Source organism: Gekko japonicus, unplaced genomic scaffold (genome assembly GCF_001447785.1).
Source record: "Gekko japonicus isolate JY-2015 unplaced genomic scaffold, Gekko_japonicus_V1.1 scaffold1284, whole genome shotgun sequence".
Classification (NCBI taxonomy): Eukaryota; Metazoa; Chordata; class Lepidosauria; order Squamata; family Gekkonidae; genus Gekko; species Gekko japonicus.
The window spans coordinates 423,971-451,498 of record NW_015169212.1 but is presented as its reverse complement, the minus strand read 5'-3'; the positions used below and the strand labels follow the sequence as shown (position 1 = coordinate 451,498).

Below are 27,528 nucleotides of genomic sequence, written 5' to 3'. Positions count from 1 at the left end.
ATATTCATTTCATTTATACCCTGCCAGCATCCACAATAGGGAGCGAAAGGAGATTACACCATTCTCCTCCATTTTATCATCAAAACAACCCTATGAGGTAGAGTAGACTGAGAATGTGTAAATGGCCTATGGTCACCTAGTGAGCCTCCATGATGGAGTGGTGATTTGAATCTAGCCATTTCAGAGCCTATTCTGAAACTCTAACCACTACGCTACGCTGGCTCTTATGGGGTGGCTGCTGTTGAACAGTAGCAAGCAGCCAGTCCTGGGTGAGTAATACAAAGTCATGTGGTACCAAGTCACCCAGTGGTTGCTGTCAGGCCTGGCCCTCAAGAGTCCCTCCTTCAAAGGTTAAAACAGTCCTAAAAAGTGTCCTCCCTACTGCCTTTTACTGACAGAAACCAAGGCTTAAAGGCTAGCAGTACTGTTTTGGTTGCCTAGCAATCCCCACAATGGTCCCTGCAGCAACCAGTGGGATGACTGCGGACAGGGATATTGGGGGGGGGGATGACACTAGTTGCAGTGTCATATCACTTCTGGTAAAAAAAACAAAAACTCAGAAGTTATATGATGCCACAACCAGAAGTTTGCATAGGTAGCTCTAGGAATTGCCAGAAACTCTATGGTAACAGTCTTGTTTCCAGTGATTTCTAAAGCCACCAGGGATACAGCTGCTAAGATGTCATATTTAGGATGTAATTAATTGCAGATTCTGTCTCTGGTGGCCAGTGTGAGAACTTGAGCTGCTCCTCCAACCTTGATTGTTCTTGCTTTTGTAGAATGCACAGGGAAGTGCTCTACAACTTTGTCATTCTAGGACATTGTCACCTGCACATTAGGAAATAGTGCCCCCAACGTACAGGCGGTTATCAATTACTCCTTTGTGAAAACAGAAAATCACATGGGTCAGAAAACAACCTCATAATTAATTAATTTTACATTTTCCACTGAGTTTTCATTGCAGAATTTAGTGTCTCACTCTCTTAGAAAACTATGGCTATTTTCACATGGTTTATTTGCCCTAGGTTTGATGCTGTTGGGAAATTGGTTTTTTCCTGCTTCCCCAGAGCTTCGTGGTATAATTGTGCACCTCCTGTGGTTTTCCTGGTTTTTCTCTGACCCTTACCACAGCTGTTTTGCTGCATAGTTTTAGGAAAGACTGCAACACAGCCTGGATGGCTGCCAAGCGGATGGAAAGTTTAATTTTCCTGGTATTGCCTACATGGCAGCCATTTTCCTTGCTCCTCTTGCTGCAGCAACCATTTCCTCTCCCCTGCCACCAGGGGGCTTTTTAAAATCAGCAACTAAATATCAAGGAACCTTACACAGATTATCATTATGGTGTTATAATGATATAATGATATTCAACTGTTGATTTTAAAAAAACTGGGAAAATCCTGGTAATTCGGGTGGTGGTGGCTACTAGTGGGGATTGGGTTGGGAAACTGTGGGGAGACTGCCATGTCCAAGCCCTGTTGCCACTGCACTCTATAGACAATCACAGCAACAACAGAGAAAGGGTGGCTCGTGTGGAAAGCAACTGCATAAGGAATCATTAACATCAATTAAAGTGAGGGATCATATTGTCAACTATATGTATGTTACAGCCAACCACATCGAAAAGTAGCAGTTTAATTACATGCAAATTGTGCAAGGTTCCTAGCTCTATTTGGTACACTGGGGGCCAACAAAGGGATTTGGCATCATGCATGATGTCACTTCCACCTAGGGTTGTCAACTCCAGAGTTGGGGAATTCCTGGATATTTGGGGGAGGGGCCTCTTGGGGAGGGGAGGGCTTGGGAAGGAGAGGAATAATGGTATAATACCTCAGAATCCACCCTCCATAGCAACTATTTTCTTGACGATAACGGATTCTGTTGTCTGGTGTTCAGCTGGAATTCTAGATCTTCAGGCCCTATCTGGAGGTTGAGAACCCTTTTTCTGTCACATTGGGGTGCCACTCTTTTATTCACCCATTAACTCTGTGGTTAAACCATAGAGTTTGGGGCAAAACTTAGAGTGTCGTAGTGACAAGGTGATGTCATTCCTGGTTTCATACCAAAACTGATGTCCTGCATTGGTGCAAAACCAGATCTCCCCCTCATTTTCCTCCTGCCATTCTGTGAGTGGCAGCAGGAAACAAGAAGTCCAGGGGGGTAGACCTAGAATGCCTAATATTGTGTGGCCAAACTAATGTTTCAGTACACGTTGGAGTAATTTTTTTCACAAATCTTATTGCGGGCCTCACACAACAATCAGAAAACCAGTTAAATGCATGGCTAGGTTTAATATTTATTAAATACCTAGGGCTGGTTTTTGTTCTTACGAAGAAGGCCCGTGGTATTCATATCAGCTTCTTAAAACTACTGCAAAAGTAGTAGTTAGAGTATTGGACTAGGCTCTGGGAGATCCAAGATCTGTCATGAAGCTTGCTGAGCAACCATGGGCCCATCATTCTCTTTCAATCTACTTCACAGGATTGCTGTTAGCATAAAATGGGGAAGGCAATACTATGTATATGATCCTATGGTGGAATGTGGGATACAAATATATCAGACAGGTAGAAACTGCAATAGAATTCTTCAGCTAATTCCACAAATCCTGCTACCACAGAAACCTGAGGCAGTTTTAACCACCCTCATTGAGAAAAATCATGCAATGCTGTTATTTGCCCAAGCAATCTGCACACATAGCTCAGTACTACTTGAGTGTGTGAGGGAGCAACAATTGGTGTGCCAAAATTCACCCAAGGATTTCTAGAACCAAGAGAGTCTCCCAGCTGCTTTCATTGGAGAACCTCAACAATATTTATTTACATTATTTATAGTCTGCCTTTCTCACTTGGACTCAAGGCGGATTACACAGTGAGTCAATACAATCTACAGGATGGGACATTCCATAAACAATACAAAAGGATTAGGGATATAGAATCAATCAGAAATCTCAAAACAGAACTGAAGAAAAGAATAAATATGTAGACCCTAGTCCCTAATGATTTATACAAGCAATTTGTAAATCATTTAGTACAGCGCAATTTTATTGCCTGTGTAGAAAAACACATAGTTTCGCATAGTTGGCAGAGAGCCAGGAGAATGTGAGCCTTCACCTCCTCAGGCAGGCCATTCCAAAGAAGGCACGTGTATGGGCAGTTGTTGATTTTGCCCATTTGCTGGTTGGCACCTACAAAAGACCTTGCTCAGATGAGCAAAGCTGTCATGTTGGTGTATAGGGGAAGCGGCACACTTGCAGATAATATTGTCCAAGGCCCATAAAAGTGATCATCTAACAGATATAAGTATCCCAAGCTACAAGGAAAAATCTAAAACAAAAGTTAACTAAAATCTGCTGACCTTCTGCTTAGTGTATCTTGTTTGTCCTTTGGAGGGACCACCTAGAAACATAAGAAATGGAGATGAGAAATTAGGTTCTCTGTCAAAACAAAAGGTTGAAATGGGACTGAACTCTGGTCTGCCTCAGGGCCAAGCAGCTTTTAAAACTTCTGAAGAAATCTTATAGTTTCTTTGACCAGATAAACAAGATGGGCTTGGAACATGAGAAGGGAAGTTTCTATAGGAGCCACCAAGCTGGGAAGGGGGTTCACTACACATGGCCCCCTCATCTCAGGGCAGGTTCATATGTGCTGATGTTTCAGAAGAGAATATGGGTAATAGGTTCAGGGTGGACAAAAGGAAGTATTCTTCACTCAGTAAGTAATTGTGGACTTCACAGACCATTGCCAGCTCCCCACTGGATGCAGGGATCCCCAGGCCCTGCCCCCGGCCGCCAATCAGCTGGCCAGCGGGGAGACTTAACCAGGAGCATGAGGAAAGCTGGCAACATGGCAACTTCAGTTCCGATCATCACACTGGCAATGCCCAGGTGATACTCTGGTATTTGGGCAAAAACTCTATGGCAGAACCCATTTTTAACATAGAATTTTTGCCCAAATGATAGAGCATCACTGGGATGTTCCAGCATGATGATGTCACTTCTGGTACATGACAGAAGTGACCTCCCAACATTCCCTCCCACTGCTGGTAGGTCCTCCCATCCCCCACTGGTTGCCAAGAGGGACCTGGCAATCCTAAATTCACGGCCAGAAGATGTAGCAATGGCCACAAGCACAGATGATTTTAAAAGGGGATTATACAGATTCATGGAGCATAGGTCCATCAGTGACCACACACCCTAGTGACTAAAGGGAACCTCTAATCAAATGAAGGGAGCTTGGACAAGAGTCTTATACCCAGGACCCTAGTGACTAAAGGGAACCTCTAATCAGATGAAGGGAGCTTGGACTCTTGGAAGCTTATACCCAGGAAATCCTGTTTGTCTTTAAGGTGCTACTGGAATTGAATCTTGCTCTGCTACATTCAGAGGCAGTAAACCTCTGAATATCAGGGCTAGAAGGCAACATCCAGGGAAGTCCTTGGCCTCTATGCCCTATTTTTTGGCCCTCCACAACAAAAGGTTGGTTGTTGCATGAAACTGGATGCTGGACTATATGGACTAAATTGAACAGGGTTCTTTTCTGTATTTATGGTAAAACTTTTGCTCAGACATCATATTATCATAGATCATCTTCCTTCCTGGATGTTTTCCAGGACTTGGTGAGCCATATATTCTGGAAACATACTAAAACAAGGCCAAAAGGACAAAATGCACTCTTGAAAAATGAGGTGTTCACCACTTAGACAATAGCTGTGTGAATCAGCCCTGAGCTCATAAATAATATAAAAATTCTAGAAGTCACCTGGAGATCCATTTCTTACTATCATGGCTTCCACTGTTTACTGCTGATGCAGTGCATCATAATACTGTAATGGACTTTTTGTTAGCTAATTTGAAAGAAGCTTAAAAAGGGCTGAATTAAGCACAGGGAGTGATGCAAGATGGAGGGAATCTCTGTTTGTCCAACAAGAAAGTGATTTTCCTTTCTAAGTTAGGCATCATTCCATACCTTGCTAATTCATGCTTACCCGGAAGGAGATTGTCCTTGGACTGATTCGTTTGAATGAGCTACTGTAGGTAACCAAAGGATGAGAAACTGAAGAGGAGACCTCCGATCCATTTTCACTATCAGCTTCATCAATTTTAGGAATACTTCTTTCTGTTCCCTGGGAAACACACATGAATCAAGGAAAGGGAGATATAAGAGGCTGTGGTGGCTGCACAGAATCAGGTGAATTGGACATGTCTAGATCCAACAGACTGCCTAAACTGATAGGCACTGACTGGTCATTATACCTTCTGGAATTACTGCAGGAGACAGGGAACCAATCAGCTGAGGAATAATTTAGGAGACTTATTTAAGGAAGCAATCAATCACAGCCATGTTGGTGATGTTCCCTGAAGTTTCATTAAATCCCAGATAACTATTTCAAATCCAGTTGCAGGAAGGCAAAACAAACACTTATTAAAATTTAGGATTATGCAATGGTAATTCACACATGCCAATATCCACTGACTCTGGGTGGGAGTAGTCCTTCAAATGCACCGAGTGTTCCTCAGACCATATCTGAGCCACTCAGCCATCCTTGCTAAATCCAGCTCAGATGTCATTACTAATTGCCTTTTGCAAAGCTGCCAGCTTTGGGAACAGATGTGAGTCATGACAGCTCCATCAGTCCATACCACCTCTAACTGGCCTTCACACCCATCACTTTTCACTCCTCAGCTCCATCAGTCCATACCACCTCTAACTTCACACCCATCACTTTTCACTCCCGTGGCTTCCATTTTTCTCCTCTACAAGTATCAAGACCTAATCACCTGTGGGACAGAGGCAGGTGGAGGTGAAGCTGCTTCTGTGCTATTTCTTACTCTTGAGTTAATCTTCACTTCAAGTCGACTGATGCTCTTACGTTCCCAAGCAGTACGCTGAGGTTTTTGCACTGTCTCCTCATTCTGGATTGCAGGTGCCCTCTGGGACTCATGTGCATTCTGAACCTTCTGTTCCTCATCCAATTGCTGATCCTTAGACAGTTTGGGGGGTTTCTCTTTCTGCTCCAAGCTTTCATGCTTTCCCACTACTGGTTCCCTCTTTATCAGACGCAAGTTTTGAGGTTTTTCTTCTATGGGGGTTTTCTGCTGACTCAGGTCCTGGCATTTCTCTGGTTTTGGATCTTTCTGTTCCTGAATTGATCCTGAAAGAGTCTCTGCTTTCTCTTTATCAGCTTCCAACTTCCTGGCATTCACTGTCTCTTTCTTTTCTTGTTTCACATTATTTATGGTCTCTGCTTTCCACCTTGTCCTTCTATTGTCCTGCTTATTTAGTTTCTCTACCAGTTTTCTCTCATTCTCCAGTATGGCGTTTCCCACTTTTGATGGCTTTACCTCTGAGGAATTATGGGACCTACAACAACAACAAAAAAGAAAGGAAGGTATCACAACCTTAGATGCAACACTGGGGGACACAACAGGTATGATGTCGAGACAAATCCATTATTGTCAAAATGTGCATGAGAATGTGAATTATGCTATGTAGGTAGAGAACTTCTAAACCAGGTAGGAAGGATTACACGTATCGTTCAAGGACATATTGGAGAGTTTGTTCCAAATGTCCTGGTATATTTTGGAAACTAGGGGATGTATTTTTAAGAGGAAAGGCTTTTCAATGGATAGGGACACTGTCATGCCCAGCACCTAGAAGCCGCAAGCAAGCATCCAGGAGGTAAGACTGAGAGTGCAGAACTAACATCTGGGGCAATTCTCCCCATCTCTCACCCATAGCTCCTGACAGTCCCAGGTTCTTGATGTTCCAGCCAACCTCAAGAGATGTTAGAGCATACGTTTAAAAAATTGAAAAATGCATCTCAGCAATTGGCTTAAAATTAAAAACACATAGAATGGATAGCCTGGCTAGGCCAGGTTAACAAGAGCAACTCAAAACTCAAGCAAAAATAAAATGAAGCTGGAAGACTGAGCAATTAATCCCCACCACCACCGTCTCTCTGCTTCCAGTCAGACACGCTCAGATCCACTACTTATGTAGTATATTAAGATGTATTTTAATTCTGACTGTGGGCAGCAGTTTGGCTGGAAAACAGGATATACATACATACAGTAAATGAAATTTAATAGATTGATAAATAATTTAAACCACATATCTTTATATTATAATTAATATATGACCATACAAATTTGGCCTTTATATCAGATGCTTTGAGTACAAACCCAGTCCATGCTCTGCCCACCCTTTTCTCACTCACAACTCTCTACGCATGGAGGGGGTGTGTGTGAATGGAAGGAGAATCTCATATGTGAAATAACAAGAGAAACGAAATGATGGATCTGGTGGAAGACTGCATCATTCCTACCTCTCAGTTTCCACTTCTTAATAATAGCAGCTAATCAAGGATGTGTTTCTTTTGCAAGTCAGTGGAGAAATAAAGTGTGATTTATACAGCATCCATTATCCGCCACATGAACCTCCATGTTTTTTCATTGAGATTTGTGAGGTTTGTGGGAGGGTTCATGCAAGCTCCGAAGGCATTTAAATACCTTCGGAGTTTACTTCCATGTCTGGCGGCCCAACCAGAAGTGAGGTCTGAAGGCATTTAATTGCCATCAGAGCCCACCACTGGCCCATGGGCCAACCCAAGTGAGCTTCGAAGGCATTTAAATGCCTTCGAGGATCACTTCCAGGTGGGGCCACAGCTTGAGTGAGCTCTGAAGGAGAAGGAGAAGAGGAGGGGGAGGAGGAGGAGATTGGATTTATACCCCACTCTTCACTCGAAGTCTCAGAGTGGCTTACAAACTCCTTTCTCTTCCCCTCCCCACAACAGACACCCTGTGAAGTAGGTGGAGTTGAGAGAGCTCTGAAACTGCTCTTTTTCAAGAACATCTCTGACAGAACTATGGCTTGCCCTAGGTCATCTAGCAGCTGCGAGTGGAGGAGTGGGGAAATCAAACCCGGTTTTCCCAGATTAGAGTCCATGCACTTAACCACTACACCAAACTGGCTCTCAGTCTTCAATGTCTTCAAGCCCACTTCCAGGACATGCCGCAGGCATGCCCCCAAACAGAAGTGAGCTCCAAAGGCATTTAAATGCCTTTGTAGCTCACTTCCAAGTGGGACTGTAGCCCCATGAACTTCCTGAAGCACGAACCAGTTCGTGCAATGGAGAAGTTCATGGATGTTCAGAGTTTGGGGTTCATGAAAACCCTGAAACACAAACCTCCGGTTCATGCTCACCCCAGTAAGCACTTAAGAACATAAGTACAAGCTGTGGCGTATCTAGCCTATTTGGCGCATGGGGTGGATAATTGTTTTTAACACCTCTCTCCTCTATTTTTATTTCAGGTCTCAATTTGGTCCAGGAGGATTCAGTCCAGGAGTATGCAAAGAATAAATGGAAATAATTCTGACATTAAAAATCACAACATTTAAAAAACAGTGGGGGAACATTTTAACCTTCCAGGACATTCAGTTGTTGACCTAAAAGTAGCAGTTCTCTTACAAATGAATTTCAAAGGGAGATTAGAGAGAGAGACTACTGAACTGCAACTGATAACAAAGCTCAAGACAATGCATCCTCTTGGACTGAACCCTAACCCTAAAAGAACCCAGAAGTGACATCATCAAAAAGAACTTGGAAGTGACACCATCACATTGGCAACATTGCAGAGGACACTCGAGTTTGAGGGCAAAAATCTATGGTAAATATGCCCTTAAACCAGAGCATCGCTGCGTGCGGATGTCACTTCTGGGTGATGTCACTGCATCAAGGATGTCGCACAATGTTGGCCCCCTCCAGGAAGGCCCCCGAATCCCCCCACTGTCGACAAGGTAGGACCTGGCAACCCTACTTTCTTTTAATATGCATGTGTGCGTGATCAGGTCTCAAAGTAAAAAGCAGAGCAGGGCAATCTCGATGTAAATTCTGCTTCTCAGAAGAATTCCCCTCCCTCCTCCCCTCTGAAGAAGTGTGGGTGCACAGGAAAGCTTATACCTTGAATAAAACTTTGTTGGCCTTAAAGGTGCCACTGGACTCGAACTTTGTTCTCTCTCTGGCAATTACTATAGCAACTATCAATATGATCTGTTAAGGCAGTCTGCTTGAGTCTTGGAGAAAGCCAGGGAAGCTTAGTTGATCCTAGAGATTTTTGCTATGCTTAGACTTCCAGTTTGGTGTAGTGGTTAAGTGTGCGGACTCTAATCTTGGAGAACCGGGTTTGATTCCCCACTCCTCCACTTGCACCTGCTGATGTGACCTTGGGTCAGTCACAAGCTCTGGCACAGCTGTCCTTGAAAAAGAGCAGTTTGTGTCAGAGTTCTCTCAGCCCCACCCACCTCACAGGGTGTCTGTTGTGGGGAGGGGGAGGGATAGGAGTTTGTAAGCCGCTCTGAGACTCCAAGTGAAGGGCGGGGTATAAATCCAATCTCTTCTTCTCTTCTTCTTCTTCTTCCCTGTATCCTTAGTGGCTGCAGCCAGAACTGCATCTTAAAAATAAAACGGAAAATGTTCTGCAGGAGGCAGCAGGACAACACTGCCTTTGAAGGCCCCCTTCAAAGGTCTTCCTTAAGCTGCACCCGGGACAGACTGCACCCCCTTACCCCCTTGGTATGCCACTGAGTACAAGTGCCTGATAATAGTGCTTCACTCTGGCATTCAAGCATCGTCCATACACAGTACTGCCTTCAGCTGTAAGACAGGTTAAGACTGATAGCAATTGACCCAGAATCATTCAGTCAACTATATGCACAGCTGAGGACGGGGTTTGAACTGGAGTTTCCTAGTCCAGCACTACACCACACTTTACTGCCACCACGCAATTTGTATGTACACAGTTTCTGTTTAGGCCTTCAGATCAACATGTGGAGGATAGGTGCTATCCCACTTCCCCTTCCACTTTCTGGTTGTCTAGCTTTACCTACTCACATACATCACCCTAAATCCCGAACTTAATCCACAGAAGTAAACAGAAATGTACCACCAGGATTCAAAACCAATGCAATTTGAGCCAGGCTCTGTGACAGCTAGAAACCATTTCAACCTGCACTGCCAAGCAGAGTCTCTCTTATGCTCCTGGCACTGTTATTTCTAGAACAGAGCATTTCCCCATGCCACTTGTAAGCATGCGTGCACACATACCTATTTCGTACTTGACAGGTGACCTTTTGCTCTGCACTGAGGGTTTCCTGCTTGGCATCAGAGCTGGAACTCAACTGTCGGTGTCTTCGCCGGCGCTCCCTTTCCTGTTCTTCCTCATCTTCTGCACTCCATTGTTGGGCCAGGCTGAAGAGAAAAGCATGAGAGAAGGAGAACCATATTTTAGTCAAAAGCTATGTCAGGAATAAACAAGGCCAGAAGATTAGGATGCTTTCCCCACAATTTCCCCCTTCCTTACTTAGCTGCCCGCCTTATGTTAAGATAATGTAAACAAAACTTCCCCCCTCATGGATCACTGCCTTGTCGTGGCGAGGGGGCTTGCGTGGTTCGATGAGGCTGTGGGCTATGCCGTGGAGGGCCACCCAAGACGGACAGGCCACAGCAGAGAACTCAGACCAAGCGTGATCCCCTGGAGAAGGAAATGGCAACCCACTCCAGTATTTTTGCCAAGAAAACCCCATGGACAGTATCAAAAGGCTAAAAGATATGACGCCGGAAGATGAGCCCCTCAGGTCGGAAGGTGTCCAATATGCTACTGAGGAAGAGCAGAGGACAAGTACAAGTAACCCCAGAAAGAGTGAAGCGGCTGGGCCAAAGCCGAAAGGACCCTCAGTTGTGGATGTGTCTGATGGTGAAAGGAAAGTCCAATGCTGCAAAGAACAATACTACATAGGAACCTGGAATGTAAGATCTATGAATCAAGGTAAGCTTGACGTGGTCAAAAATGAGATGGCAAGACTGAACATCGATATCCTAGGAATCAGTGAACTAAAGTGGACAGGAATGGGCGAATTTAACTCAGAAGACCATTATATCTACTACTGTGGCCAGGAATCTCGTAGAAAAAATGGTGTGGCCTTTATAGTCAACAAGAGAGTGCAAAAGGCAGTACTGGGATACAATCTCAAAAATGACAGAATGATTTCTGTCCGATTCCAAGGCAAACCATTCAACATCACAGTAATTCAAGTGTATGCCCCAACCACTGATGCAGAAGAGGCTGAAGTGGACCGGTTCTATGAAGACCTACAACACCTCCTAGAACTAACACCAAAAAATGATGTCCTCATCATCATAGGGGACTGGAATGCTAAAGTAGGAAGTCAAAAGGTAACTGGAATAACAGACAAGTTTGGCCTTGGAAAGCAAAATGAAGCAGGGCAAAGGTTAACAGAGTTTTGTCAAGAGAACACACTGGTCATAGCGAACACCCTTTTCCAACAACCTAAGAGGCGACTCTACACATGGACATCACCAGATGGGCAACACCGAAATCAGATTGACTATATAATTTGCAGTCAAAGATGGAGAAGCTCTATCCAGTCAGTAAAAACAAGACCTGGAGCTGACTGTGGTTCAGATCATGAGCTACTCATTGCAAAATTCAGACTTAAACTGAAGAAAATTGGGAAAACCACGAGGCCATTCAGGTTTGACCTAGATCGCATCCCTGATGAATATACAGTAGAGGTGAAGAATAGATTCAAGGGTCTGGATTTGATAGATAGAGTGCCTGAAGAACTATGGACAGAGGTTCGTGACATCGTACAGGAGGCAGCAATCACCACCATCCCAAAGAAAAAGAAATGTAAGAAAGCAAAGTGGCTTTCTGATGAGGCTTTACAAATAGCAGAGGAAAGAAGGAAAGCGAAAGGCAAAGGCGAAAAGGAAAGATTTACCCAACTGAACGCAGATTTCCAGAGAACAGCAAGGAGAGATAAGGAGGCCTTCCTGAATGAACAGTGCAAAGTAATAGAAGAAAACAATAGAATGGGAAGGACTAGAGATCTCTTCAAGAAAATTGGAGAAATCAAGGGAGCGTTCCATGCAAAGCTGGCCATGATAAAGGACAAAAACGGTAGGGACCTAACAGAAGCAGAAGAGATTAGGAAAAGATGGCAAGAATACACAGAAGAACTATACAAGAAAGACCTCGATGTCCTTGACAACCACGACGGTATAATCACTGACCTCGAGCCAGACATCCTGGAATGTGAAGTTAAATGGGCCTTAGAAAGCATTACTAACAACAAAGCTAGTGGAGGTGATGGTATTCCAGCTGAGCTATTCAAAGTCTTAGAAGATGATGCTGTTAAAGTTCTGCACTCCATTTGCCAGCAAATTTGGAAAACGCAACAGTGGCCACAGGATTGGAAAAGGTCAGTATACATTCCAATCCCAAAGAAGGGCAATGCCAAGGAATGTTCAAACTATCGCACAATTGCACTCATATCACACGCTAGCAAGGTCATGCTCAAGATCCTACAAGCTAGGCTTCAACAGTACGTGGATAGAGAACTACCAGAAGTACAAGCTGGGTTTCGAAGAGGTAGAGGAACTAGAGATCAAATTGCCAACATTCGCTGGATTATGGAGAAAGCAAGAGAGTACCAGAAAAATATCTACTTCTGCTTCATTGACTATGCTAAAGCTTTTGACTGTGTGGATCACAACAAACTATGGCAGGTCCTTAAAGAGATGGGAGTACCAGACCACCTCACATGTCTCTTGAGAAACCTGTATAAGGGCCAAGAAGCGACAGTTAGAACCGGATATGGAACAACTGATTGGTTCAGCATAGGAAAAGGAGTACGACAAGGATGTATATTGTCACCTTGCTTATTTAATATATATGCAGAGTACATCATGCGAAATGCTGGCCTGGATGAATCACAAGCGGGAATTAAGATTGCTGGGGAAAAGATCAACAACCTCAGATATGCAGACGATACCACTCTAATGGCAGAAAGTGAAGAGGACCTAAAGAGCCTCTTGCTCAGGGTAAAAGAGGAGAGCGCAAAAGTGGGCTTGAAGCTCAACATCAAAAAAACTAAGATCATGGCATCCGGCCCCATCACTCCTTGGCAAATAGAAGGGGAAGCTGTGGAAGTAGTGACAGACTTCACGTTCCTGGGATCCCAGATCACCGCAGACTGTGACTGCAGCCATGAAATTAAAAGACGCCTGCTCCTTGGGAGGAAAGCGATGGCGAACCTAAACAGCATGATAAAAAGTAGAGACATCACCCTGCCAACAAAAATACGCATGGTCCAAGCAATGGTATTCCCAGTAGTCATGTATGGCTGTGAGAGTTGGACTATAAGGAAGGCCGAGCGCCGAAGAATAGATTCTTTTGAACTATGGTGCTGGAGGAGACTCTTGAGAGTCCCTTGGACTGCAAGAAGATCAAATCAGTCAATTCTAAAAGAAATCAACCCTGACTGTTTCCTGGAAGGCCAGATAATGAAACTGAAGCTCAAATACTTTGGCCACCAAATGAGAAGGGAGCACTCACTGGAGAAGACCCTGATGCTGGGAAAGATTGAAGGTCAAAGAAGACGGGGACGGCAAAGGATGAGATGGTTAGACAGTGTCATAGACGCAACAAACATGAAATTGAGCAAACTTCAGAGGACAGCGGAAGACAGGAGGGCCTGGCGTGATCTGGTCCATGGGGTCGCGAGGAGTCAGACTCGACTGTGCAACTGAACAACAAACAAAACGTCATAAAACATTGCAGATGTCTCTTATTTCAACAAACATCTCAGCTTCACCCACAAAATGTCTAAAAATAGGTATTGTACTTTCAAGAGGCATCTTATGTTTCCTTTTCCATCATAGCAGCCCTAACTCCAGATAAGGTTTTACAACGAGAAGTTTATCAAAATGTAGAGTTCTGGTGGCTAGGGGAAGGGAGGCTGAAGGCAGATTACAAAGTTTAAGTCAATACAATCAATAGGATGAAATATCTAATAAGCAATATAATAGCACTAGGATCGCAGAAATCTGAAACAAACATTGCACATGTTAGCATGGAAATGAAATGTCTACAGATTTTGAAATTTGATCTGAAAGTTGTCCATTACCACGTTTACCCTACCCATTATTTCTGCTTTAGCTATCCTCTGTTACTTCAGGAACATTTTCAGTCCTACCACTTTGCTCATCTTCATTTCTGCCTGGCTGCTCCAATCTTCTGCTTTGATGCCTAGAGGCCCATGCCAAAATCCCCTTGTGGCTACTGTAGTCCAATAAACTAAGCCCTATTTTAGTTACTGAAGGTACAATTTAGAGACATTCCGCTACGTTCTACAGTATTAAGGAACCAGTAATTTCTGGACTGCCCCTAAAATCACCTGGCCTTAGTTTGTTTTAGAGCAAGGCTTAGAGACAACTGTGCAAGATTATTTAGTTGTTGTTCATATAAGACTTATTTTAAGCCATTCCACATTCTGGTAGTCTCATCTGTGGACCAAGAAATACTATTAAAGGAATTAATTGAATAGGACATGCAATCCACTGGCCGTTAAGGTCAGTCACTATAATATGTTGTGCCGACTGGCTTTCGAGCAAGGGAACCTTTACCTTTACTTTAATTTCTGGACTGCCCCTAAAATCACCTGGCCTTAGTTTGTTTTAGAGCAAGGCTTAGAGACAACTGTGCAAGATTATTTAGTTGTTGTTCATATAAGACTTATTTTAAGCCATTCCACATTCTGGTAGTCTCATCTGTGGACCAAGAAATATTACACCAATAATACTATTAAAGGAATTCATTGAATAGGACATGCAATCCACTGGCCATTAAGGTCAGTCACTATGATATGTTGTGCTTCTGGGTGCCTTTTAAAAATTTGTGGAGCTGCTATTTGTGGGCCTTCATTAGGTCTCTAGAACTTGAATCTTTTTTGGAGACAGGGATGAATGGGGGATGAAGAGATACATCTTGATTGAAATACTCAAGTATGTAAATGTGTATATACAAACTCTAAGAAGTAGTCTCCCATTTCACACACTGCAGCTTACTAAGCTTATAGCATGTCCTAACAAGACAACTGTATTTTTCCAACATGTCTTTAATCCAAAGAACAAACACATAATTCATATTTAAACCAGCACAGTATTGGCTATTGAATACAGTTAGAAATGAATATTCATGAATACACAGGGGACAAAAAGAGCTATTAGTAATGTAGAAAGTGGAAAGTGATTGAGGTAATGATCATATGGGTACAGATAAGGGCACTGCAACAAGCACAATCACCCCCATTTTTATCCATAACACATTGGAGAGTTTGAAAGTACAGCCAATAATTATACAGAATATTCTTGCATCTCCAGTTTGCTTGGATTATTTCACACCATGAACCCAACATGCAAAAAACATTTGCCTTTGATGTACCACATATCATTTGCTTTCTGAGTTACATGCCTATATTCCATTCCTAGGATACTTAAATTGACTCTAAGACATCCATTTGAAGAAGAAGAAGAAGAAGAGATTGGATTTATACCCCGCCCTTCACTATCCAAAGGTGTCTCATAACGGCTTTCAAACTCCTTTCCCTTCCCCTCCCCACAACAGACACCCTGTGAAGTAGGTGGGGCTGAGAGAGCTTTGGACAGAAACTGTTCTTTTTTAAAAACAGCTCTTATCAGAACCATGGCTTGCCCAAGGTCATCCAGCCAGGTACAAGTGGAGGAGTGGGGAATCAAACCCGGTTCTCTCAGATTAGAGTCCACGTACTTAACCACTACACCAAACTGGCTCTCTATTTGGATGTGGTAAAATCAACCCCCAAAACAGTCTGTTGTAAAAATGAACGAAATTAGGACAGAAGAAGCTCAAACCCCTTGGCTCATGGATCAATATCCTGATTTCCTGCCTTCCTGGCTATAGATTCTTGTTGGACTACTTGATCATGATAACTGCTTATCAAAGTGAACCACCCCAGATCTTCACCTACACAGAGGTGTACCCAGCTGCATTCTTACCTTACAGTTTTATGGCTATGTGGAGGTGTTACCATCTCTCAACAGTAAAGGTGTTCCATTTCTGGCTCTCCTCCTTGTGTATTAGGACACATAAAACATTGTGGAAAAGCAGGCTTATGAAAACTGTGATAGGACATAGCGTGGGACTTCTTATATCAACTGTTGTGTTTTACTGCTTTTCCAGAAGCAGTAGTGCTTTAAGGCAAAATACTTTATGCCAGAACTATTGAATTCCATCAGCATTATAGCATCTTTGCAGCACAACACCAATGCCCACAAATGCTTTCAGGCTGTGGCTGTTATTGTCACACTGTGTTGTGAGAAAATAGTATCTTCCTGTACTTTCCTGCACTCTGCGACTCCTGGGCTCAGTCCTGGATCCCTCACATTTGCAGAGAAGCAGAGGAGGCTGTGTTACGAGCCTCCAGGTGTGGCCTGGAATTCTCCTGGAATTACTGATCTCCAGACTACGGAGATCAATCCCCACAGAAGAAATGACAGCTTCAATTGAGCCCTTCCACAAATTCTACCTTCTCTAGGCCCTGCCCCCAAATCTCCAGGGATTTCCCAAGCTGGAGTTGGCAACTCGTCTGAACAATCATCAATGTGGCTGAAAAGCACAAACAAGGCACACAAAAAGCTCTGAGTGAAATCCCTCCAGAGTGGTTAACCTGTTTTGGTGGCAACATCGAGATAGGTGAGGACTCCTGTGACGGACAGAACCACGGCTACACACTGTGTGACCTGAAAGGTGCCTTGTCACCTGGTCTGCCACTCCAGTGTACAGCAGTCACAGGGGGCTGGTTAATCATTATCATTATGAGTTTTGTTTTCAATCAAAGTTAAGCTGTGCTGTTTCTTGGTCTGAGAGAGTCTGTGTGAATGAGGAAGAGAGGGGAAGCAAGAAAAACTACTGCGCAGCCAGGGAGAGAGGAGGAAAAGGGGGGAAACATCCTGAAACCTTTGGCATGAAACTTTCCAATCAGACTTGGAGTAGTATGCTACCCACCCTCAAGTGGTAGTGAACCGAGAAAGGGCACCAAGCTGCTTGAAATGCACAGGAGTGTCTGGCCCATTCATGACTCACAGATCCTTTTGTTGGATTTTGATCAGAACAAGGCTGCCCCACCCGCTTCTACAATGACCTGATTTTGTTTTTTGGAAGAAAAGCAAGGTTTGCAGCAGGTCCTGGGCCACAATAACCACACACGCCTGTGTTGTGAGAGGACCACAGAGCCCTATACACACTTCGCTGTATAATTGTTTGAGGAATTCTTTAGTTTAAAAAAAAAATACCTGGAAACTTGCAAAGTTAAACTTAGACTGTGCAAACAAATTACAGAAATGCTTCATTGTTTCCATCTTGTCGTTATGGGGGGCTTAATACTTTAATGTAGAGTTTGCCAGGGCTCAGGCTTTGGCCCTGAAATTCAGGTTTGGGGTCCAGCACAGCAGGTTCAAACTGTCAGCCAGCCACACTTGGTGGCTTTTTCAACGACTTCAGTGCCTACCTGCTTGTGGAAACAATTGCACATGTAATGGGAGATGGGAGACACTGCCTTAGAGCCAAACCATTTCTTTCATTTATACAGTGTGCCCTATGTTGTGGAAGTGCTACTCCACTGTGGAGTGTATTTCTCCTGCTCATTGCAAGATGCTGACCAGAAAGGTTCTAGCATCAGAAGTACACACTATGCAACAGAGCACTGCCTCTACAATGGAGGACACGAGGAATAATGAACCGTAAAAATTTCAGAATTCCAAAGCTGCCTTTTACATTTAGCACATAGTTAATATCCAAGTTATTCGTTAAAATTGTGCTGAAATCTCTTCAAAGACATCTAGTTATGACACACACAGTCCCACAGACACCACATGATACAATTCCTAGTGGTGTGTGGTAGTACAGTAATTAAGCAGGGCTATTCAATGTGACATCATCAGCTCCACCTGATGAGTCTCAGGGTTTGGCAAGCCGAGAATCTGGTAATCCTACTCTTTTTAGATGAAGCAGCAAGGCAGTTACAACCAAACACAGTCTGCCTCTTGCTGAATTACAGCCCTTCACAACTGCTGTTAAAGCTGCCATAAAGCATATTGCTACAAAATGCAGAAAAACACAACATCTTACTGGTCTTACCACTAGTATAGTAGGCCAAGGCCAGTGTGGTACAGTTGCTAGAGTGCTGGGCCAGGACCTGTGGGACTAACAGTGCAATCCTAGGCAGAGTTACAACCTTCTAAACCTGTTGACTTCAATAAACGTAGAAGGGTTTTAAGTCTGCACTGGATAGGGTTGCCAAGTCGACTTACCTGGAAAGCGGGGGGATTCCGGGCTCCGTCGGGAGTCTCCCAGCATGCACAAAAAGCGTGCGCGCCACGACGACATCACCAAAAGTGACATCATCATGTTGCCCATGTTGGGGGTGGGGCACCGTGAATCAAGGGAAAACCATAGAGTTTTCCCTCGATTCACAGAGTGTCCCCCCCACAACGTGGCCAGCGTGATGATGTCACCTCCAGGTGACATCATCACACTGGGGACACCCTCCGGCAGGGGGTGGAGTTCCCCCCGGGGCCCGATCCGCCATTGGCGGGTAACGGGCCTCCCGGGTGGGAATTTACCCGCCCCCAGTGGGGGCTTGGCAAGCCTAGTACTGGATGGCACTGCAAGATCCAAGTCCCCACTCAGCTTCATCAGGCTTAGTGGGTGACCTTGTACAGTCTCTCTGCCTAACATTTGTCACAAGGTTTTTGAAAGGACAAAACAGGGAGGAGACCCATGTGCACACCGCCCTGGACTTCCTGGGTAAAGAACAGGGGAAATGTATAGATAGATATCTGTGTTAGATCAGTCAGGGGCATCTGCTCCATCTGTCCTTACATTTTGGCCTTGCCACCTCTGCCCTTCTTGTCACTGTTGTCTTTTGTAAATGAAGTTCCCTAGTCCTTCTAAGCAAGGCTGAATTGGATGCTGGGATAGATTTTAACAGCACTTTGGGCATCTGATCCAAATAAGGGAAGTTAATCAGTTTGCTGGTTCTGCATCAAGTCCATACACTTATGACAGCATGACGGCTTTCATGTTCAAAAATAGGCTGCAGCACATTCGACACTGCAAGGCTCTTATTGTATTGTTTACAAGGTCAGTGCTCGGGCCTTGTCTCCTACAGCAAAGCCACAGTTATGTGGCACATGATTGTTTATTAGCTAAGGAGGCTTGGGAGTGTGCTTTGCATAGTTCTGGCAGGAGGAACGGATACTTATATTATCTACACCTCATTTGTCCAAAATTCCAAGAGATAGGAATTCACTGTATCCTCCCACACAAAAATAAAACTGCCTATCAACTGTCAACATGTCAGATGAGGACAGCAACATCCTACGTGATTGCCTCAGATGACGTGGAGAAAAAAGTCATACACTCCATCTCCACTTTGGGCTGGAGCTTTAAAAATATAAGACAAGAAAGATGAAGGGTGGAACTGGAGGCAAGAAGATGGCAGACCCCCTGGGATCTTCATCATTATTTCATAGCAAGGCTATCCCTGGATCATAAGATAGTCACTAAGTAGCTATAAAAGCTAAAGTGCTAATAAAAGAAGCTAGTTGAACAAAGATTTGGAGAAAGACTGACTCAGGTTGCGGTCACACGTGCCCGTTGAAGTGGAGGGGAAGCAAGGCTATTTCCTCCAGAGGAATTTGACCCGCAGTTGCCAGATCACATGGCCTTTTGTAACAGCGGGCACAGCCCAACACTGTGTGACCAGATGCAACCGTGGGTGAGTTGGGGGAGGGGGTGTTGGCCATTTGCTTCCCATGTGCATAAATTAGGAATTGCACCTCTCTACTGAGGGCACCCTATGGAATGATGCGCATACTGCAAGGGGGGGGAACAGCACCAAGCTGGGATGGCCTGATCAGACCATCCCGACGGCATGAGTGCACCCTTGAGCGATCAGACAGGGGAAAGTCCGTCAGAACCCATTTACTACTGGATTTTCCCTGGTGTCTTTTAATTCCACTTCCATGGCAGAGCAGCACGGGTTGCCAACAACTGCGGGATGCTTCCCAGATGTTGTTGTCTGATCGCCCCCTTTAGATCCATCAGGCATTCGCATCTATGTCAGCTAAAGGTGCATGTAATCACAGCCTAAAGCTATCAAGACTTTCTTATTTTTCAGTCATTAAAATATTTTGCAAATGACTTGTAAGAAAAATATATAAAAGATTGCAGAAATGTTGATTAAACAGGGGTGAAATGTGGACTTGTTTTCCTGTCTTTTAACCTGATCTGGTGTTCAGGATTTAAAATACAGTAAAAGAGATGGAATACCCACTCAATTCTGTTCTGGAAATATATCTGGAAATATCTCTATATCTATCCACACACACACACACACACATGGATTCTGCCCCCCTTCTGGGATCTAGTCTACATTTTCAATATCTAGTTTTGGTAACAGACTGTCTGTAATCTGTTGGGTTTTAGTAGCTCTGGAGGTTTCAGCAAGATTGTAAAATGAGATCATGCAGGAGCAGAGGTTTCCTGCACCAAAGTGGCACAATGGCATTGAGGCACGATTACACAGAATCAGGAATTGTCAGGGCTGGAATGGGACCTTTGGATGAGTGTTCTGTTGCCTCATGTAGTGAGCCAGTGAGGCAGCAGATAGAAATGCTGCCTGAATTATAATGTCCTCCAAGTTTTCAGACCATTTAGGCAGCACATTGGTTTCTCCTGACTTGGTGTTGCCATAAATTTCTAGGTCAGACAGTGCTGACTGGGTCTGTCTACCTGTTAGACCTGATGTTATGCCTAAGACAGCTTGTTCTATAGCCTTTCACCTTCCTTCCCTGACAATTTACTCACTGGATTCCATGGGTTTCGATCCAGAAGAACATGCCTTTTGCTTTTCATCCTGCCAGCTTTCTAAGATCCCTATGGCCCAGAATCAGTACATAGGAAGCTTTTCCACACATACATCATGATCTACATTGTCTCTGAAACATTTCAAATCATTGAGGGTGTTTGGAACCTAGCTGCATTCTCTTAAATCCTCAGTCTGATCTAGTGCATTTCTGCAAATTAGTTGGAAAATCCCATATAAAAATGGAATCTGGCTGCATCCTACAGCAAGAGTTTTTCTGTCCACATTAGATAGATCTGTCTATAAGAATGGCAATGGGGGGTCATTCCTTTGCACTGAGAACAATTGCATGTACAATATTGATGTAAAGTAATTCTGAGAAAGTGCACTTCACTAAATAACTAACTGGAAGGATTTAAGCAATCCACTATGGCTTTGGAGATGCACATCTTTGCAGATTCAGAACATCATCTCCCAGTACCTTCCACACACATTGATATCAGTGAGGTTTATGCGGGAAAAAGCCCTGGCAGATTGTGCTTTCTGCATTTTAACCAGCAGAGGACTTGCTCCCAAATGGTTATGGATAGATAATGTTAGTGCAAATCTTTTGTTTACTACAATAGAGTAGGATTGGAATGAAATCATGGGAATTTTTACTCTTCCTTATTGTCAAGCCAAGTTTGCAAATTCAACTACATTAGAAATCTGCAATCCCAGGAGCAAACAGTTACCTAATAATAACCCTGTGTGGTCCAAACATCAAAGTCTTATGGAGCCATGGATTCATTGGTGGCCTTGGGCAAATTATCCTCTCTTGTGCTCAATTTATTCCCCATCCACAGTTATCTTGATTATTAGCAAGATAACCGGAAAACATTTGTTATTCATTGTTTATGTAGTGGTTAATCTACTGCCAATTGATACTTATTCTATGGTGGGTTCTGATGAGGGACAGGAAGGAGGCAAAGCAAAATGTCTCCCAAGCAGGCCATGAGGAAACCCACCATCCTTAAAAAAGGTCCCTTGCTGCTCATGAGGTGGGTGTGAATGACTCCATAGTCTTGGGAAGCAAAATGAGTTTCTGGTATCAGATCAAACAGCCGATTGGTGCAAATTATTCTCAAAGTGCACACCCTTCTGAAGCACTACTTCAAGCATGTTTGGGCTTCTTTCAAAGGAAGCTGAGAATGGAGGATGCATATAAATTGTAGTTACTGTGGCAGCAGCTGGGGAACAGAAATCCCTGAAGCCTATTTCCAGCAAACCACAAGTGCTTGGGAACCAGAGCTGTAGTCAGCTTTCCTTACTAGTGAGTTGAGGTGGTGGCAAAATTTCCAGGTGGGACCAACTTTTCCCAAATAATTTGTATACACTTATGAGGAGCAAAAACCTCATTAAGCTGACAGAGAGAGAGAGAGAGAGAGAGAGAGGTGATAATTTGATTGAGAACATTCTAGTCCCTAGACTGAAGAAAAGGCCATCCCTGCTTTAAATCTTTCTTATTCCCTTTAAACAGCTTGTCATGCTCATAAAAGATTTTTACCAGAACTTCTCTGTTCTAAAAAAAAACTTCCCTTCATGAAATGCAAAATACCGTGTCATAAAATGGAAAAAAACCCACACTGTGTGCATATCTTTTATTAATGCATAACGGGTAATAGTTAGAACTGCATGACCGAAAAGATAATGTTATCATATTGGGAGGCCAGCAGGAACTGGCAAGTTTGGCATGTGCCTTGCAATAAAGGAATTGCAAGAAGGCTGTCTGCATTAGGTGCTGGAAAAATGGCTCGATATTCCCCTGATCCAGATGGCTTTTGGAGCAAAGTACAGGCATAAGAATCATACATTCCAATTGTTAATTTGGGAATATGATCTTAAAGAACGATGCATTTCCTGATCATCCAGGCTTATTTATAACTTGGCCAGCCTTCATTAAGTTTTCCTTCGCTTGGACCTAATTATATTCTTGCATCTCATATTATCATAGCACAAAAAATTCTCCCAAATTAATTTCATATTTTGAGGAGTTATTTAACTTCCTTGTGTATATTTTAAAACTGACAACTGTTGATTTCATCCAATATTCTTTTTTTCGACCTAATTATATTCTTGCATCTCATATTAGCATAGCACAAAAAGTTCTCCCAAATTAATTTCATATTTTGTGGAGTTATTTAACTTCCTTGTGCATGTTTTAAAACTGACAACTGTTATTTTCATCCAATATTCTTTTTTTAAAAAACACCCAGCTTTTGGCACCATTGGACCTTTCTCCTCGCCTTCTTCATCATGTCATTTCTCATTTCCTAGGCAGTCTGATGTAGCAAAGGAACAGGAAAGGCTCAAAATCTTGCTTTCAACAGGAAGTTCCCCTAGTGGCTTTGGCTGAACCACTCTCTTTGACCCTGAGCTACCTAGCTGGCCAGCCCAGAGATAAATCAGTGATTATTATCTCTGTGTAAATTAAACATATGTGTTTGTATTAATTGCCATCAAGTCACTTCCGACTTATGGCAACCCTATGAATCGATGTTCTCCGAAATGTCCTGTCGCTAGCAGCCATTCTCAGGTAATGCAAATGGAGGGCTATGGCTTCTTTTACTGGATCAATCCATCTCATGTTGGGTCTTCCTCTTTTCCTGCTGCTATTAACTTTTCCTAGTGTAAACTCTTTTCCAGGGATTCTTGTCTTCTCATTATGTAACCAAAGTACGATAGCCTCAGTTTAGTTATTTTAGCTTCTAGGGAGAATCCAGCCTTGATTTGGTCTAGGACCCACTTTTTTGTCTTTTTGGTGGTCCATGGTATCCGTAAAATTCTCCTCCACCACATTTCAAGGAATCTATTTTTTTCCTGTCAGCTTTCTTCTTTGTTCAACTTTCACACCTGTACATAGTAATGGGGAATACTATGGCATGAATTAACTTGACCTTGATCGCCAGCGACACATCTTTATACTTAAGGACCTTTTCTAGCTCCTTCATAGCTGCCTCCCCAGTTTCAATCTCCTGATTCTTTGGTTGCAGTCTCCCTTTTGGTTAATGATGGAGGCAAGAAATATAAAATCTTGAACAATTTCAATTTCTTCATCCTCAACTTTAAAGTTGTGTAATTCCCCAGTAGTCATTACTTTCATCTTCTTGATGTTCAGCTGTAATCCTGCTTTGGCACTTTCTGCTTTCACCTTCATCAGTAGTCATTTCAAATCTTCAGCATTTTCTGTCAATAATGTGGTATCATCTGTATATCTCAAATTGTTAATGTTTCTTCCACCTGTTTTCACTCCACCTTCAGCTAAATATAATCCATTTTACTTTATGATGTGTTCTGCATACAGATTGAAGAGACAAGGAGATAAAATGCATCTTTGTCTGACACCTTTGACAACTGGAAACCATTCTGTTTCTTCATGTGCTGTCCTAACAGTGGCCTCTTGTCTGGAGTATAGGTTACACATCAAAACAATCAAATGATGTGGCATACCCATTTCCTTTAAAGCCAACCATAACTCTTTATGATCCACACAGTCAAAAACTTTGCTGTAATCTATGAAACAAAAGCTGATTTTCTTCTGAAATTCCCTCATGTGTTCCAGTAAATTCACAATATGATATCTAGTGCCTCTTCCTTTTGCGAATCCAGCTTGAACACCTGGCATTTCTTGTTCTGTATATGGTAACAGTCTTTCTTGTAAACACAGGGGTCTGCCTTATATTGGTCTATCAACATCTGTATTGTCTGGTCCGATTAGCAGCCTCATTCCAGAGTCTTAGGTAGAGCTCTTTCACATCACCTAATTTCTGATCATTTTAATTGGAGATGCTAGGGATTGAACCTCGGACTTTCTGCATGTAAAGTAGATGATAGACCACTGAGTCACCCCATTTAGAATTTTTTTTAAAAAATAGATAAGATCTCTGTGATTGAAAAGTGTTATAATGATTAATAACAATAATCTAAGCATTAGCTTCAAATATTGCTTCTTCACAAAAAAAGCACTTCAGCATTACAATTTCCTTTGCTACCCAGACAACAACTATAAAAAGAAGCACAATAATGTTCCCATTTCCTCATAGAAGTGAATCATGGCTGAAATAAGTGACATTCTCAAGGCAATAATGAATTGGTTTACAAACCCAAGTCTCCAACAGCCAAGCTTATTTCTCTGTCCAGCCAATGACAGCGCCTTCCACCCACTACTATGGAACATCTTGTATGTTCCTAGCAACACTGTCATTCCTTGCAAAATCTTTTGGGGACAATTTGACCACAGCATGACACAATATTTTACAATATGAAAGTAGGCAGAAGTTACCTAACAGTAGAACTAACTTCGCTGGGACAGCAACATTCTTCAGGGGTGCTGGTGAAGCGACATACAGAGAAGGAGGAGAAGGAGGAGGAGATTGGATTTATATTCCACCCTTCACTTGGAGTCTCAGAGTGGCTTACAAACTCCTTCCCTTCTCCTCCCCACAACAGACACCCTGTGAGGTAGGTGGATCTGAGAGAGCTCTGTCAGAAACTGCTCTTTTTTCAAGAACAGCTCTTATCAGAACTATGGCTTGCCCAAGGTCATCCAGCAGCTGCGAGTGGAGGAGTGGGGAATCAAACCCGGTTCTCCCAGTTTAGAGGCCATGCACTTAACCACTACACCAGACTGGCTCCACTTTCAGCGATGCCAAGGAGGCTCGGACAACACTCTTGACTTCACGCAGCTCACCCACAAATTATACTACAGCATCTGCTGCAAAATAGCAAGAGATTCTGGCTGGGACACATCCCTTTTCTTCCATAGCACAGTGGCACAAGGCAGCAATGTGCCTTGGACTGGCCTTTCACATATGGGACCACCAAGCATGTAGGCTCTATGACACATACCAGGATTGTTACTAATTTTCCTCATCATTACTCAGGTGGTGGGGGGGCAGATCTTCTACACTGTATTGGACAGAATGCTATGTCCTAAGGCTGCCTTGGAAAGGCTTAATCAGTATCCCAAGTTGTGTTAAATATTTCATTTGTGCCCCAAAGTGTTTATTCATGAGCCAGAAAATAATTGGTCTGATATAACTGTCATCATACCTAGATGGCAGAAAACCATCAATTTGCTGCTAGCTTGCATTAATTGGAGCTATTAGAATGAGTTAGTGAGAACCAAATGCCTAGGAAGGGCTGTCCCATTCGTAACCCATTGTCAAAAAAAAAATACTGTAAGAAAATAAGATGCAACAGGAACTCAGACACACATTAGCAACTCCAAGGGAAGGTCTCAGCCTTCCAAATTATCTCTTCCTCTTCATGTCATCCTAACAGACAATGCTCAGCTCTTCCATTCCATTATCATAAATACAAATGGAAAGAGGCTGGACGCCTCTTCTTGAGCGAACCAGAGAATGACTGAAGGTCAAATGAGACAAGAAGCTGAAAGATCCGTCAATGGACCTCTGGCATGCTTCTGTTACTAAAGACTGGCATTCAGACCAGGGTTAGCTATGATGCAGGAGAATGGAGGGTAACTCTTCCCCCAGCTGCTTTCCCAACCTCAAATGCCCGATGAGAGCTGTTCTTTGCCATGTTGGGGGGTAGCTGATGGGGAACATGTGTTGCCGATTTTGAAATGGCTACATTGGCTGCAAGTTTGTTTCAGAGCTCAGTTCAAGGTTCTGGATATAATGTTTAAAGCCCGTCCTGGTCTGTGGCCCATGCATCGGAAGGACCATCTCCTCCCATTTGTTCCAGGGCACCAACTCTGGTCATCATGCTGCCACCTGCTGGCTGTTCCCCCACTAAGGCATCAGCCAGAGTCCGGACCTTTTCTGTTATGACTCCTGTTCTGTGGGATGGGCTCCCTGAAGAGGGGTAGAGGAGCCCCCTCACTGGAGATCTCCAAGACGTGCTGCAAGGCTTGCTTGTTCACCAGTGTCTTTGAACAGTAGGCAGCTTTGAGTGGGTGACAGGCATTGGAGAGCTTTTGATTTTATGCTGTTTTATTTTGAAGTGTTTGAATGGTTACTTGTAAGCTGCCTTGAGCCAAGGTTATAAATATTTTCACTAATAAACACATAAATAAACAAACTCTCTACTCATTTTCCCAATAGGGCAATGAGCAGCTGTGGTCGGGGCCACTGGAAGTTAGGAAAATGGAGCAGGAAGTGTTAACACCCCCCTCCCCCTGCTCTATGGCTCTGATTCAAATATGGGCCACAGCTGCTACTTAGCAATAGAGAAATGTACTAGGGAACCGTTCACAGATCATCCAGCATCTTGTCTGGTTTGACTGTGATGTGCCCTTTATAGGTGGGGCCATGCTAATCTTTTCTGTATCTGTCCAATTTTAGTATATTTGCTGCCACCCCGTGCCCCTTATATGCTACAGCAGTGGCATGGGAGGGGTTTTTTTTTCCTGTGGCCATGGCAAGGCATTGATGTATTGTTTTATGGCCTGGGTATTGCATGGATAGGACCAATTTCATGGGCCTTTCCTGTGCATGACGGCATTGCCCAGTTGGTATCAGGCAGCATGGTTTTACATGCCCCACTCACATTGTGCCAGATAGAGTTGCCAACCTCCAGGTAGTGGCTGGAGATCTCCTGGGATTACCACTGATCTCTAGGTGACAGAGATCAGTTCACCTGGAGAAAATGGCCACCTTGGAAGGTAGATTCTATGGCATCATACCCCATTGAAGTCCCTCCCCTCCCCAAATCCCACCTTCCACAGGTTCCACCTCCAAAACTTCCAGGTATTTCCTAGCCT

General features: G+C 43.5%; 1 protein-coding gene across 1 annotated transcript in view; it reads right to left on the bottom strand.

Moving 5' to 3' along the window:
* The window catches only part of LAD1 (ladinin 1), a 41,490-nt gene that overhangs the window by 8,165 nt on the left and 5,797 nt on the right, over positions 1–27,528 (bottom strand). The window contains exons 2-5 of the mRNA XM_015416373.1: positions 10,099–10,242; positions 5,774–6,356; positions 4,981–5,118; positions 3,352–3,392 (exon numbers count right to left, since the gene is read on the bottom strand). Of these exons, the coding sequence (XP_015271859.1) occupies positions 3,352–3,392; positions 4,981–5,118; positions 5,774–6,356; positions 10,099–10,242 (906 nt within the window). The remainder of the gene's footprint in view (positions 1–3,351; positions 3,393–4,980; positions 5,119–5,773; positions 6,357–10,098; positions 10,243–27,528) is intronic.